Source organism: Pezoporus occidentalis, unplaced genomic scaffold, assembly GCF_034315485.1.
Source record: "Pezoporus occidentalis ecotype Australia unplaced genomic scaffold, CSIRO_AGI_Poc_V1 ctg241, whole genome shotgun sequence".
NCBI lineage: Eukaryota > Metazoa > Chordata > Aves > Psittaciformes > Psittacidae > Pezoporus > Pezoporus occidentalis.
Window position 1 is genome coordinate 141,663 of NW_026914297.1, and position 13,854 is coordinate 155,516.

General features: G+C 46.1%; 1 protein-coding gene across 2 annotated transcripts; it reads left to right on the forward strand.

The window, feature by feature from the left end:
- Window positions 1–71: 71 nt before the first annotated feature.
- Window positions 72–11,849, forward strand: ZSWIM7 (zinc finger SWIM-type containing 7). Of its 2 annotated transcripts, XM_062622382.1 has the most exons (5): window positions 72–150; window positions 1,928–1,949; window positions 5,500–5,602; window positions 10,804–10,908; window positions 11,549–11,849. In XM_062622382.1, the coding sequence occupies exons 1-5, from the start codon at window positions 75–77 to the stop codon at window positions 11,663–11,665; spliced, it is 423 nt and encodes a 140-aa protein (XP_062478366.1). In that variant the 5' UTR covers window positions 72–74; the 3' UTR covers window positions 11,666–11,849. The 2 variants fall into 2 exon arrangements, with proteins under 2 accessions (XP_062478366.1, XP_062478367.1); XM_062622383.1 differs by lacking the exons at window positions 72–150; window positions 1,928–1,949 and adding an exon at window positions 4,278–4,788.
- The last annotated feature ends 2,005 nt before the right edge of the window (window positions 11,850–13,854 follow it).

Here is a 13,854-nt window from a genome sequence, read left to right on the forward strand (position 1 = left end):
GTGTAATGATTCCCACTGCTTCCTTCCAGTCAGAAGGCCAGAGCCAACAAGATGGACAGCACCCTGCTGACAAGATGGACAGTACCCTGCCCGCAGTAGCAGAAGAGCTTTTGAGAGAGATCAAAAAGGCTTTTAAGGAGACCTCACACGGTACGTAAATAAAACCCAGAACCATCCCAGCAGGCGGTGGGCCAGTCATAACCATCAGTGAGCAGTGAGGACTGTTGGCATCCCCTGGTTCCCATCTCCAGCCTACTGGGTGGCCTTCACCTTCAGGAGCAGCAGGTTATATTGGGTGTTTCCAGTTGTCCCGGTGTGAAGACAACACAAAGGGGTTTGAAGCACAGATAATGAGGAGTAGCCCCCTTCTCGAAGTCAGGCCCTTTTGTAAATCAGACCAGTTTGGACATGTTTTTGAATGTGGTACTTACATTCAAGATATTGTTTGCTTCGAGTTTATAGTGCAAGTGGTTGCATTCAAGGGGTGATGCTTTACATATTTCTAGGCAGGCATTTTGTTGTGCCTATGTCCTGCTGTTTTTATAGACTCGCTAATTTCAAAACGAGAGTTGAAAGGGAAACCTTCATATAAACGATGTTTCATGACTGACCGGCAGAGGGTGTGGTGTTAGTGAGCAAGGGCAGAGAACAACTTTACCGTTGCTTGAATGAAGCAAGCGGAAACCAGCAGTTAGATCTTGGCCAATTCGGACAGGTAGATAAGAACAATTACCTTCATTGCACTTCGGATTACTAAAGTAGTTCTGTCATCTGTGCTGAAAGAATATTACTCTTTATGTTTGCATGATAAGTAGTGCAGAATGGCTCTTCCTAAGGAAGGGAGTGTTTTTAAATGCACTAAACCCAAGCAAATAAATGTTCAGAGAGGTCTGAGCACTACATGTGAGTGGGGAATGAGCAGAGATTTAATGTCTAAACTGGCAGAGTGACCACATTGACACCTTTTTGACATGCTTGCAGTATGGCTCCTGTCAGGTTAGAGTAGATCCAAAATCTGCATGTAAATTTTTAGAAGAGCTTTATAAATCCTGTTGTAAACTAGGAGGGGGAAAAAAAAAGGCCAACATTATTTTAAGGTATACTTCTCCTTAAAGCAAAATAGTGCACTGAGGCATAACTGCAGAAACAAACCGATCAGTCATTTTGGGGTATTAAATTAGAATAAAGCTGGTAAAGTCAAACCAAAAGCTTAAATCATAGAGAATACCTTGAATTGTTGGAACAGAGGATTTTAAAGTCAGAAGTCCCAATCTTCCACTGGAATACAGAGACGCAGTACACTGTGTCCTGTTAGTGAAAACAGAAGGGTCAGATTGATCAGGGTGATCAGAGCCTAAACGGCAACAAACAAATTTTCCTAAGTGTAACTTTCCATCTTAACAAGAAGTTCCAATAAGTGAAGACATTGTGTTTCTGTGGCTGTATTAAAAGCTATAAACTAGTGGCGCCCTGCAAGACTGTGCTGAGAAAAGAACAACATTTTTAAAGACTTGATGCCAGAGTTCTCAACTCATGCCAAGAGAGTTTCAGGGAAACTAATATATATATATATTTAACCAACTTCTTAAAGCAGCAGAGTAAGATGTTGAGGCCCTATGCCTTTCTTGCATGCTTTTAAAAGTCGGGTATTACAAAAGTGGGTAGATTTGGGATTCTGCATTTCTTTTGAAAATTAATCCCTGTGGTTCTGATTGCTGTACTTGATACATGCTTTAGTACTACCATAACTGATCATTTTGCTGCTCCTTGTTGTTTTTTGATGGCTGGAGAGGATGGCTAGAGTAGTGCAGTCCTGTGTGGCCTCATGGTGGGGCACATTAGGGAGATCCCAGCCTGCCTGTGATATTGATGTCTGTCACAGTGGGGAAGTTCAGCAAAATCATATTTCTTTTTCTTTTTGTTGCAGTCCCTGATGACCTGCTGCTGGGGTGAGTATCCTTTGCTTCAGCTCTTATCCCAGGTGTCCTGCTAAAGGGCAGTTGATAATCTGCTCTCATAATACCACTGTTTTTTTCCTGTGTTGACCAGTACGTGTTTCTCATGCAGAGTTGCTATGTAGTAGTGGAAATGAAGGTCCAAAGAGACAATCTCAAGGATTTTTCCAGAGATTCATGAAATTCTCTATATTGCTGAATCTCCTGTAATGACTTGCTTTAATTCGGGTGGATTAAACATGCAGAAACATGGAATGTTTAACCTGAGCTCTGAGTCCACCCTCACATCTGGGATGAGTTTTCTGTGAGAGTGGACTGTGTTTCAGAGTGATTCATGCTGTTGGAGTGCTGCATCTCCACTGTGTTCATATCACTGTGAGCACAGCAACATCCTGAGATCCCTTCTTCCATCTGAGTCATGGGCATGTGTGATAGAAAGGGAGAAGTGTACATATCATCTCTCTGCACAAGAGAATTGTTAACTGAAGATTACCCTGAGAGTTTTCTTCTGTTTAGAAGAGGTTTCAGGTCAGCTTCGTCACCCTGGTGTTGATTAAAGCTTGGGAATATTTCAGTCATTTCCAAGCAGTCTCCTAAGAGAACCAAGGTTCACAACTTCTGTAGACCCTCACTAATTGGTACTGAAGGTAGAGAAAAGGCACTATCACAGTAAGAAAGGCTTTTCAGATTCATCTTTAACTTTGTGTTCCTGCCTGCCTATAATTGAGCCAGGAGAGATCACCAAGAATCCTTCAGGCCTTACTATCTTTGAGTCTAAAGTTACCTAACATAACACTTGTGAAAGGTATGCATGTTGGCTTCCTCTTCTAGGACCACAATGGCCTTTGAAGGGTAGGATTATATTTGACAACTCTCTTAACTTTTTGTTTCCTTCTTGTCATAAAAGAAAAAAGGAGGAAAGAAATTCCCATGTTAAGTTTAATAGCAGTTGGGTGGTAACTCTTGGCAGTCAGATTTCCATCCCCCATGACCAGCAGCTCAGAAGTAATTCTGATTTAATTTCTGAATGTTTTCCAAATCTCTGAAGTCTTTGAATTTCCTTTGGGCATTCCCTTATTTATTTCCTGTTAGACTGATAAAATTATGTATATGAAAAAAGAATTCCCTAAATTTGGAAGAGTTACTGAAACTCATTAAACTCAGCCGCCTTGTAGTCCAAACCTAATCATTAAGGAATGTCTTACATTGAGTGTTCCCCCACCCACCTCCTCTCAGTCCTCAGATGAAGCCAATCCTTATTGCCTTGAGTTTGTGCAACTGAAGTTTGGTCTTCCTGGAATAAGTCTGTCTCCTTGGCTTGTTATCAATGAGATTGACTCAGACACATAGGTCAGCCATGCTGCTGAGACGCCAGGGCTCTGCCTTAGCTCTTTGTGTCTTCACTGGAGTTGGAAACATTCCTCTGATTTCTTTTGTTCTCTTGCTTATGTTTTGTGCTATCTTTTCATCACTGCTGATTTTCTTGTTGTTTATCCTTGTAACTAATCTCAACTACACAGATTTTTCTCAGTGGATAAAAGGTCTGTAAAGTTAACTGAGTTGCCCCTGAGCTCTTTGGGACACATTCAGACCAGCTGGGTATACAAGTCTAGAATAACTTTTAAGTCTATGGGCTGTCTGGACAATAGGCTACAGGTACCAATGTCCATATTTGACATAGAGCTTATCATAGAAACTTGCAACAGCACCAGCAGGATATAAAGAACTCCTTGCCAGGATGTGCAGCACCAAGGCTGAGGAGATAGTTGTGTAAAGGCAATGTTTTGCAGGAAGCAAACATACACCTGAGCAAACCTGGCCAGCCTTGTCTCTACTCCACCCCAGGCACCCTCTGATCCATGAAGCCTGTGCAGTAGTGCATCCCTGCATGGTGATGTGCCCTGCTTGGAAGGAAAGGAAAAGGAAAGCGGATTTAGGGAGGATGTAGTGATGTAAGGGATGTGCTGTCCCTGGGTTTTATCTGAGATAAATTTGCTGTCTCTGAGCCCTGCTGGAAGCTGGATTACAGATGTAAAACTACCACTATCCAGTGGCGTCATGTGCAGTGGAGTGTCTTAAGTATTTCCCTGATGGTCTTTAGCTTTCTATTGATGCAGTTTGGTGGGTAGAGAAAGAATAATTTAGAACTTAGTTGTGATAGAGGAGATGCAATCACTACAAAATGATTCATTTGTTCCCTGGGGTTTAAACCAGTTTCCCTGGGATGAGGAAGGAGCCCTGCTGCTACATTTCCTGTTGCTCAAGGAGCTACGTATCATCCTTGCTCTGTCTTTGCTGTAAAGTACAATGTGTGGGCCATGGCTGGAGGTGGGATTCAAGACCAACTGATCAATAATCTCACCCAGGGCAACTCATCCAGGACAGCCTGTATGTACAATTAAGGTGTCCCAGAGAACAAGCCCCTTTTCCCCTTAAAATTAGTGAGTCTGGCTCCATGTGCTCATTTACCTGATGCTGCCCCCACTAAAACCCCTGTTTATGCTCATTGTCCTCATGTGACAGTTTACTGCAACAGGGTTAACTGGGCTGGGTGTGTGACACTGCCTGTTGCCTCTAACCCCAGCACTGTGCATCCCCTAGGATTTCCTTCCTACATCTTCTCTTTTCCAGCATGTCTTGCTTTTGCTGCCAGAGGTACAGTTTCCCTTAAAGAAGACCTGGTGTATTTAGAGTGCTGGGCAGAAGCAGAGTTTCCAGTTTTAGAGTCTAGATTCACTGTTTGATAAATTTGTAAATCTCCAGTGCTCTGTCTGCACCGAATTTGCATCGGAAGAACTATGGGAATACTAACAAAAAGGCTGCTCAGATCACTGTAAGGACAACCTGTGGCTCTTATTTCACCTACCCTCCCTTTTCAGTAATGAGTGATCTCTAAAGTGACTGTCAAGCCAGAAATGCTGCTCAAAGATATCTCCTTGCCTACATGGCTAACGCTGTGTCACAGTCATAGAGACTGACTAAAGACTCACTTCTGTGTCTCTGATGCACTTTGTTTCATTTTAGCTCAGGACAGGAATCACTTCATGCCCTGTTTGTGCAGCAGACAGCCAGAATAGTGTTTGGGTCATAGGACTGAAGAAGAAACACACAAGATGTAATGTCCTGTGTAAGAAAAATCTTTTAAATGTCATGTAATTAAATCTGAGTGGGATTTTGCAAAGAAATGTGGGACTGTTTAGGAGCAGCTTGGAAATTTGAAAGTTATCTTAAGAATATCAAAGCCCAGGTCTGCATAGCCCGCAGGATAGAGGCTGTCCTTAAGAACTGAGTCCTGGGGTGTCCTCGGAGGGACAGGGCAGGGATTAATGGTCACTTAGTGAAACGAAGCAGAGCTGAGAATGACAAATGCTCTTAATTGCTTAGTAGCACAATCAATGGAGCTGTAACTGGTGGGGTTTTGGGAAGTCATGGGAACCTTTGGCTACAGGCTTTCTGGACACCATAGGGCTATCTCCTATGATAAGGCTAAGCCAAGTGATCTCCTTTTGTGGTGTGACCCTACTAGAAACACTTTCTCTTTCAGGCTGAAGTTCATATTTGGCCCATGTGCTGTCCCAGCTTTGGATCTGGTGGATCAGCGTTCTGTCACCCGAGTCACATCCCCCAGTGGAAGGACTGCATACCAGGTACCTACTCCTCTTCAGTCTCACTTTCTGGGGGTTTCCAGTTGACATATGAGCCAATATTTTACTAACTTGCAGTATGTGGAAGAGCACTTGGATAAACACAGAGAGAATATCAGTGTTTTACAAACTCCTAAAGTGATACTGGAAAGCATTAGCCATGAATTAGAACAGCCTTGTACATTACCATTTTCTTTGTGGCTCCCAGCCAGTCAAAGACAATTTTTTACATGTTTGTGGGTTTCATGGTCAGAGGAAGTTTTCCAGGAATTGCTAATTTTGCTTTATTACTTCCATCCCACCCAGCAAAGGCAGTCCTTCCTCTTGACAAACTACGCAATGGAGTGTTATCTGCCATCACTGCATTTCTTTCCCTGTTGCACTCCAGATCCACAGTGTCCTGAACACTCTTGACCTCTGCTTGGCAACAGGATCCTTGCTGCCTTGGAGGAAGCAGTGCAGGCCAAATCCGTGGGTTTCATACTAATTCACTGTTGCCAAGTCTGTGAATCACAGAAACATCTTCATAAAATGGCATTTTAGGGAGAAGACCTCACCTTAGCCCTAAAGATCAAACTTCTTACAGCACAGGATTGGAGATGGAGCTGAGGCTCATTAGGTGAGGAGCCATTGGCACTTCTTTCTGACTTTTCTGTTGTATGCACAATTTCTTGATCTACTGTGCCTCAGCACCAGTGAGACCACAGCAGGTCAGAATCAGAGAGACGCTGTGTGCTGCACCCTAGCTAAAGCAGTGGGATCCTATGCTTATAAGATTTTGGTAAAGAAGCACCCAAATCCTACTATTTAGCACTACTAACCCCCTCAGACAGCACAACCCCCTCCACTACTGAACCTGGTGCTGTGCTTTTTCCACACACCAGTGATCTCTTTGTTCAGTGTTGTAGCAATGAAGAGGAATATTTCCAAATATCCTCCCTGCAAAGGGCCTTCCCTCCTTCCCTGGATGTACTGAGATGCTTTGGGGTCATCTAGAGTAAGAGAAGAGCTATAAAGCCAGGCCTGGGTAATGACACAAACGTTTTTCACATGTTCAGAGCTTGCATTGCTTGTTTTGTACATAGAGCCTTTATCACTTCTGGGGCTTTGGAGAGGACATTACCCCCTCCAGAGAGGCATGATTCATAAATACACAGGGCCCAAGAACACAGCCTTTGATTTTAGTTGAGGGCTTGCCTGTGGGTGTTTGGTAAAGCCTAAGAAGCTCTGCTACCAGGACCCTGAGATAGCAGCTGCCTCATTATTCAATGCTTAAAGGCCTTTCCTTTTTTACTGTTGCTCAGCTCAATATGCCAATAGGCAGAGAATAGTCACATTCTCCTTGCAGAGCTTTGCAGGCTGGGATACACAGCCTTCACTTAGCACCCTTTTGTTTGAAGGATGAGAGGGACTGCTTAGAGCTTCTGGTCTTTCCAGGGAGCCTAAATGTGTGCTCACATGCTTACGGCATTTTGCAGCATGGCAAAGTTACCTGCATCTGAAGAGGCTTAATATACATCTCTTAGATGTAGAAGCCTCATGAAACATGGAAGAGTTCAGAGAAGCATGCAAGAGAGCTTTGATGTGCTGGCTGCAGCCATGACACCCTCTTCTGGGCAGGGCAGGGTTGCTGCTGAACACTTCATGTGCTACAGCAGAGAAGGAGCCCCTGGACAGGTAGGTCAGGGCTGATCACCAGGAGTTAATGTAGGAAAAGGTCAGCCTTGAGCACACTTGGTAGCTGGTGGATATGATGTGAGCAGCCCCACTGCATCACCCAAGGTCTGTGCCTGTGTCCTCCCAGATGACAGGCAGCCTACAGGAAGCAGTCCCTGCCTGCAGGTGCACGAGTGCTTCTGAGCATCATTCCTCTCTAGTGGAGCTTGATTTCTGATTAAGGCTCTGCTGATGAGTTCATTAACAGAGGAATACGAAGAGATATTTTCTCTGGGGGTGTCAGGCTGGTCCCATTGCGAAATTCTTCCTCAGCACATGTGTCTGAGATGCAGAAACAAAGAGCAGAGCCTCCCCTGAGGCCACAGGCTGGAGCAGTGACACGAACGCAATCTGGGGCTCTAGAAACTGAAACAGTGAGTGGGATTCTGCACTGAAGAGTAGCTGGGTAGTGTCCCTGGTTCTTCATTATGTGTGTGTGTGGTGCAGATGTGTATCCCAGCTGTGTGCACTTCTCCCTCTGCAGGGAAGCATGCCCAGTGCAGTAGGGAGAGAGGGGCATCCGTAGCTGCCTGGACACACGCACAGTCATCCCTTTCACTCATTCCCCAGAAAGTGTTTGCAAATCTGCTGTTTGCACCCAGGTGTGGTTGAGCTGGAATGTGAGGTGGTGCTCTCACTTGCAGCTGGATCTGGAGAACTCTTCTTGTTGGTGGCATGAGGCTGGTCCTACTGTGAAACTCCTTTGGGTTGTCACAGTCAAACCTGAGATGTTGACACTTCACAGGTTAAAATGCTGTTTGTGCTCCATATCATCCAGTACGTCTTAGGTACTGTTGCTTCATGGGAAGGTGGCTCTGCTCAGACAGGCCCTAGGCCTGCAGCCTGTAGTGTAAGCAGCTCTTGCCCTCAGGAACTGAGATGGGAGAAGAAAGAGCCATCAGTCAAATGAAACCTATGATTTGTCATTTAATGCTTGGGCATTAATGCCTTTGCTACGTAAGAGTAGCACCGATGAATACTGATGGGGTATTCAAGTGCTGATGTTAGCTCAGAGTTGTTAATTATCCCAGAAGGGTTTGTATGACACCTGCCCATGCTGCAGACTAAAGCTAACCCTTGTAACTCCAGGTCAGGGATAAATAATTCTTACCTGCTGCAGAGATGGTGGATGTGGCTGATGGTGGAGCTGTCAAGTGGTGAGCAGGCAGCAGCTGGGCACCTATTAGCTCTGCCTGAGCTGCAGAAATGCTGTGAGAGCGAAGCCAGTTAGGAGGAGGAGAGGCAGTGCTTTAGCCCTCCTGCTAAGTGTCACTTGCACTGCTCACATCCTGCACTTTTATCGGGTTCTGCTGTTTTATGTCTTTTTAAATTAATTTCCTAGAGCTGTATGGCAGCCTGCCCTGCTGTGAAAGATTTCAGCACCAGGTCCTGGCACAGGCTGTAGTGCTGCCTAGCTCTGTGTACCACCTAGCAACTGCTGTCACAGCTGGTCTCTTGTGTCCTCACACATTGGCAGGGACACCACCACCAAGGTGATCTTTCCTCACTGTGCAGCCAGCAGCTGCCAGGTTTGGAAGGAGGGAAGGGGAAAGAAATCTCACAGCATCTCAGGTCCAAGAGAGCACCCCTGCGCCTGCCTTGGCTGCAGCTGGCCAGAAGCAGAGGCACCTTTTTCTCGTGGTCTTTGGATTTTAGTCTGCCTTATTACACAGAAATATGCATTCTTGCCATCTAGGTCAGTACGGGGAAACACTAAACTCAGGCCAAATCTGGCAATGTCTGTGTCTCGCCCCCACTCCTCAAGCAAAACACTTCTGAAGGAAAGGCACCATCGGAATCCTTCATCTTGGAAAAAACAATCAAAGGGCCTAGAGAAAAACAAACTTATCACAAGTGAAACAAACTCAGCCTGGAGTATAAGGAGGGTGCAGGGTTAAAGGCCAAACTGAAAACAAAATGGTTTACTCTGAAATGGGAATGTGAGTCTTGTGTCCTGATTCTGCTGGGAGTAAGGGGGATTAGGAGGCATAGGTGCTGCTGTGGGAGAGCTTAAACTTGTGAATGTTACCTGTCAGGCAAGGAGTGCAGAGAGAGCTCCTGGGGACAGGGGAAGGCACCCCTTGCATGTGCAGCTCTGGACCAGGGTGGGTGATGTTCCTCAGTAGGGACTTAGGAGTGCCAGGGGTGTCCTGGAGGGGAGCAGCATTCTGCAGAGCTCCACTGTCTTTTCAATTCTTTGTGTTTCTCTTTGGATTTAGGTGTATTTGTGCCACAAACCCAATCAGAATCTAGAGCCTGGTGTGGGAGAGGACTGTCTTGTGCCACCAGAGCCCAGGGTTTGTCTGCAGAGGACCAGGGTTTGTCTGCAGAGGAGGGCACTGCTGGTGATTCCACCCATGTAAATCTCCATTGTTTTCTGTAATATCCAGGAAGAGTTAGTGCCAGCTGTCGGGGCCACGGAGCAGACTCAAAGCACTTTCTGTGGCAGATAAGAGACACATCATGGCAAATACTCTGTGGTAATTGTGTCTTAGCCATGAAGTGCACTCAGTTTAGGCCTCAAAGCATTAGTGAAGTCTATGCTATTGAGTCAAGTTTCTGCTTGAAAGTCTGTGTGTCCTGCTCCTGCAGACCCTTCCCTTGCAATAGGAGTGGGGAAAGCAGCTGGATCTCAAAGTAGCTTTCTAAAATCTATTTCCCAGTCTTGAGGAAACCAAAAGAGAAATAATCCATACGTTGGCTTTCCTATATCACGCAGTCAGCTCCAGCAGCTCACAGCTTGCCCGTCAGCCTCTCCATGCTGGAAATGAATGGTTCCCACACCTGATATCCCACATCCTGTGCCCATGGTGCAGAGGGAATATGCCTCAGTACCAGCCTCGCAGAGGAACAGCATGTGGGAAAAGGAGGCAGTGCTGTTCCCAAACCAGAGATGGAGCAGAGAGGCTTCTTCTCTGGAGACTTAACTTTGTTTATTCAGACAAAACTAGATTCCAATAGCTGCAGCTGCTTTGGGGGCAGAACAGCAAGAGCTTTTGCAGCCATCAGCCACTGGAGCTGGTTAGAAAAGGCTTCACTGCAAGTGCTCACTGCTGCTCTCTTTCCACTCCCAGGCCTGTGGTGGATTCTCAAATGGGTTTTCTGTGACAAGAGTTTTCATCATGTTCATCTATCCTGGAGGGGCTGGCAGCTCGCTGTGCTATGGGAGATCAGGGGAGGGGGCTCTGTGCTTGGTGTCATTGCACTTTTCCTGATCTCTTAGCAGCAGGGAAGTCACTGGAGTCTGAGGTCTGCTGCAAGTATGGGAGCACTCCTCGCCTGTAGGGAGAGGGGTGGAGAGAAAGCGGAGGAGCTTCAAGATTAGATGGATTGTGTTGTGACAGCTTTCGTGTTGTGACACCCACTTGCCAGCTGCATGCAGTGAATCATTGTAAAAGGGACATCAGTCCAGACACAGGCTGAGACTTAGGGAAATTAAAAGTGAATGCTGCCTCTGACTTCACCCCCTCCATCTGCCTTTGTTTCAGGTTCTTGGGAGCTCAGGCAAACTCTACACCTGCTATAGTTCCTGCCACTTCTGCACATGTCCTGCTTTTGGGTTCAGTGTATTGCAGAAGAGTGAGAGCCTTCTGGTAAGTTGTCTGCCTTAACTTGGGGCTGAGACAGGGAGCAGGAGAGAAGCTGTGCTCTGCATATTGAACCTGAGCAGCCTGAAGTTTCCAAGGAGTAAATGCATGAGTGTTGAGTTGGCCATGCAGGCTCTGCCTGACCCACTGCATCATCTGCCCACTGGGAGTCATGGTATTTGGGTGGAGCTCAGCTTTACAAGGGCTAGAGAGGGTTTTTGTTCTTACTTAGGCCTTACTGCTCTGACTTTCCAGAGATGAATAATCTCTGCTCGCTTGGAATGAGGGCTACTGCTGCTAATGGGACTGCCACATGGGGTGTGGCTGGTGTTCACCTGGTGCCAGTGAGGAAGGGCTCAGGGTAACCAATTGATCTGCAATTGTGGGGAGGACATCAGAGGCCAGTAACACTTTGTTGTGTGTCAGATCCCTGTATTATGTTATCCTGATGGCAGAACTGACCAGAGCCAACTGGAGCACCAGCCTGTGCCGGGGCTTGGTGTGCCAAGAGAGAACCACGTTCCTGGGAGGGGAGAGCACTTCATTAGACCAGGATGGATTTTTGTAGCTACCAGATAGAGCACTGACATTCCTGTGTAGCTCCTGCTGTTAACTTGGCTGTGCTATTATTTGCTATTATTTGCAGTGCAAACATATACTTGCTGTCTACCTCAGTCGGGCCATGGGAGCCTGTCAGGAACTAACAGTGTCTGAGGAGCAGCTCATAAACATCTTACTGGCTGATGAAGAGGATGAAGGATGAAGGATCTGTATCACATGTGGATGTGCTTTCTGTGTACCCTCCCAGCTGTGTTGCTGGCTTTTTTTGTACCTACAAGGCTGCCAAATATTCATCATGGCTGGTAGGTTTCTTCCTGTGCTGCAGCCAAGTGTGACATTAATTAGCATTAGAATTGGTAGATTAATTAATAAATGTTAAGAAGCCTGTGTTGACTTCAGCTTCATTTCTTTAGGCTGTTCTTGGGGTATCTGAAGATGGCTGAACTAATCTGTAATATTATATGCTTGTGATGTGGGGATACAAACAGCCTGGTTTTTACAGCTACAATTTCTGATTCATCACTGTCAAACCTGTACCAGGGATTAGGGCAGGGATTCCTCAGCATCTTGAGACTGGTGTTTCTGTTGTGCTTACTGTACTACATGATCTTTGGAAGCATCACCATGGTAGCTGTGCTTTTCAGTCGACCCGTTTCAGACAAGTCTAGCACCTCGTGCTGGCAGGCAAGGCAAGGCTGTCCACACCAGACACGGGGGAAAGGAAACTACTGCTCCCCTGTTCTGAACAGCAGCCAGTCCTCTGGGAAGCAGCTCCTTCCACCTCTGTGCATCCCTGCCAGTGCTCCAAGATTGGGCCTGTCTTGGAGTACAGGGCGGCCTCATATGACACATGTGTGAACACAACACAGCAAGAAATGATGGGGCAGAGGCTGAGCCAGGTTGTGTAGGTGGTAAATTAAGCATTCTGTATGTAAATAACACTTACTGCAAATACAAAATCTGAGCAACACGAGGAAAACACATCATCCTATGTACATAAGAGCAGTAAGGAATGAAAGCTGAATAGCTACAGCTGTGCTCGCTACAGAAATTCCTCTGCCATTTTAACTTCACATTTTTATAGATACCTTCAGAGCTTTTTTTTTTTGGAGAGGGGAAAGGGAGGTGTTCTGTTTTTATTTTGCCTTGAAATGTCTTTGGCTCAGATCCACAAAGGCACTTAATGTGCCTAAAGCCCTTGGTGACCCAGGCCATAGTTGCTAAAGGCTAACAACCCAAGGGCAAGTTCATACTAAGGCTGCATCACAAGTGTCTGCAGGAATTCTGGCTCATAGGAGGTGTAGGAAAGGTAGCAGTGATGGCTGCTGAGCTGCAGTGCAAGCTGTCACATACAAAAAGTGTTCTGGGACATCTCTCTCCGTGTTGCAGCGCTGTGTGTTTCAGTCTGTCCATGCTGTCCAGAGCTTGCTTCATTTTCAGCCAGCAGGAAGGGAGAGATCACATTCTTTGTTGTAAGGATAAATGTGGCTTGCAACTGCTTTGCAGCACTGCCAGACCTGCAGGTGAAACCCTGCTTGTTTCCAGCCATGATTAACAGAAGGAACCCAGCCAAAGATCATACAGAAGGGAAGGATTGAAAGGAGGAGAGAGTCAAACCCTGCCCAAATGGCAAGAGGTGGCTACATGTGTTAGCTGGACTATGACCAAGACACATGCAGCAAAGATGAATGGGGCTGTTAAAGGAGAAACACTTGGGACAGTAACTTTAACTATTCAGCTTCTTCTTGTAAATGCCAGTATCCGAGATACTGAGCTGTAGCTAAATTTGGACATTGCATAAACATGTACAAACCCATTCAGAGCCTACTGGTGATTCACCCAGGTTTGAGGCTGGCTCTTACAGCTCAGCTGTGACACACAGAGCAGCAAAATCCATCACTACCAGTGAGCTGTTCCCTGGCTGCATGGGGGGCCCAAGCCATGCCTGCAGTGCTGCCTGGTCACTCCAGCTGGCACAGCACATGCTGCAGGAACAGGAGTTCTTCACATCAGCTTTTCAGCTGATTTTACACCGCATTTGTCATTATATACACCAGAGAAATAAAACTCTTGGGGTCTTCTATTACTCCCCTTTTAGTGCAATGCAGTTAAAAAAAAAAAATAGAAAGCCGATTTCTGTATGATTCAAGTACAATTTATCAGGGACAAACTGCTCCAGGCATCACAGTCTGCCCACTGGACTTGTTCTTCAGGAGCTGGCTGTGTTTAAACTTCCTTCCCTGCTCTGAAAGTCCTGCTCGCTCTCTCTGTCTCCCTGCATGAGTTACCACTGAAAACCCCATTTCATACACACCCTTGCACTTCTCACTGGTTGCATGGTGAAGCTACTGGAGACAGACAGGTCCACTTTACCACGCAGGGACCTTCAGG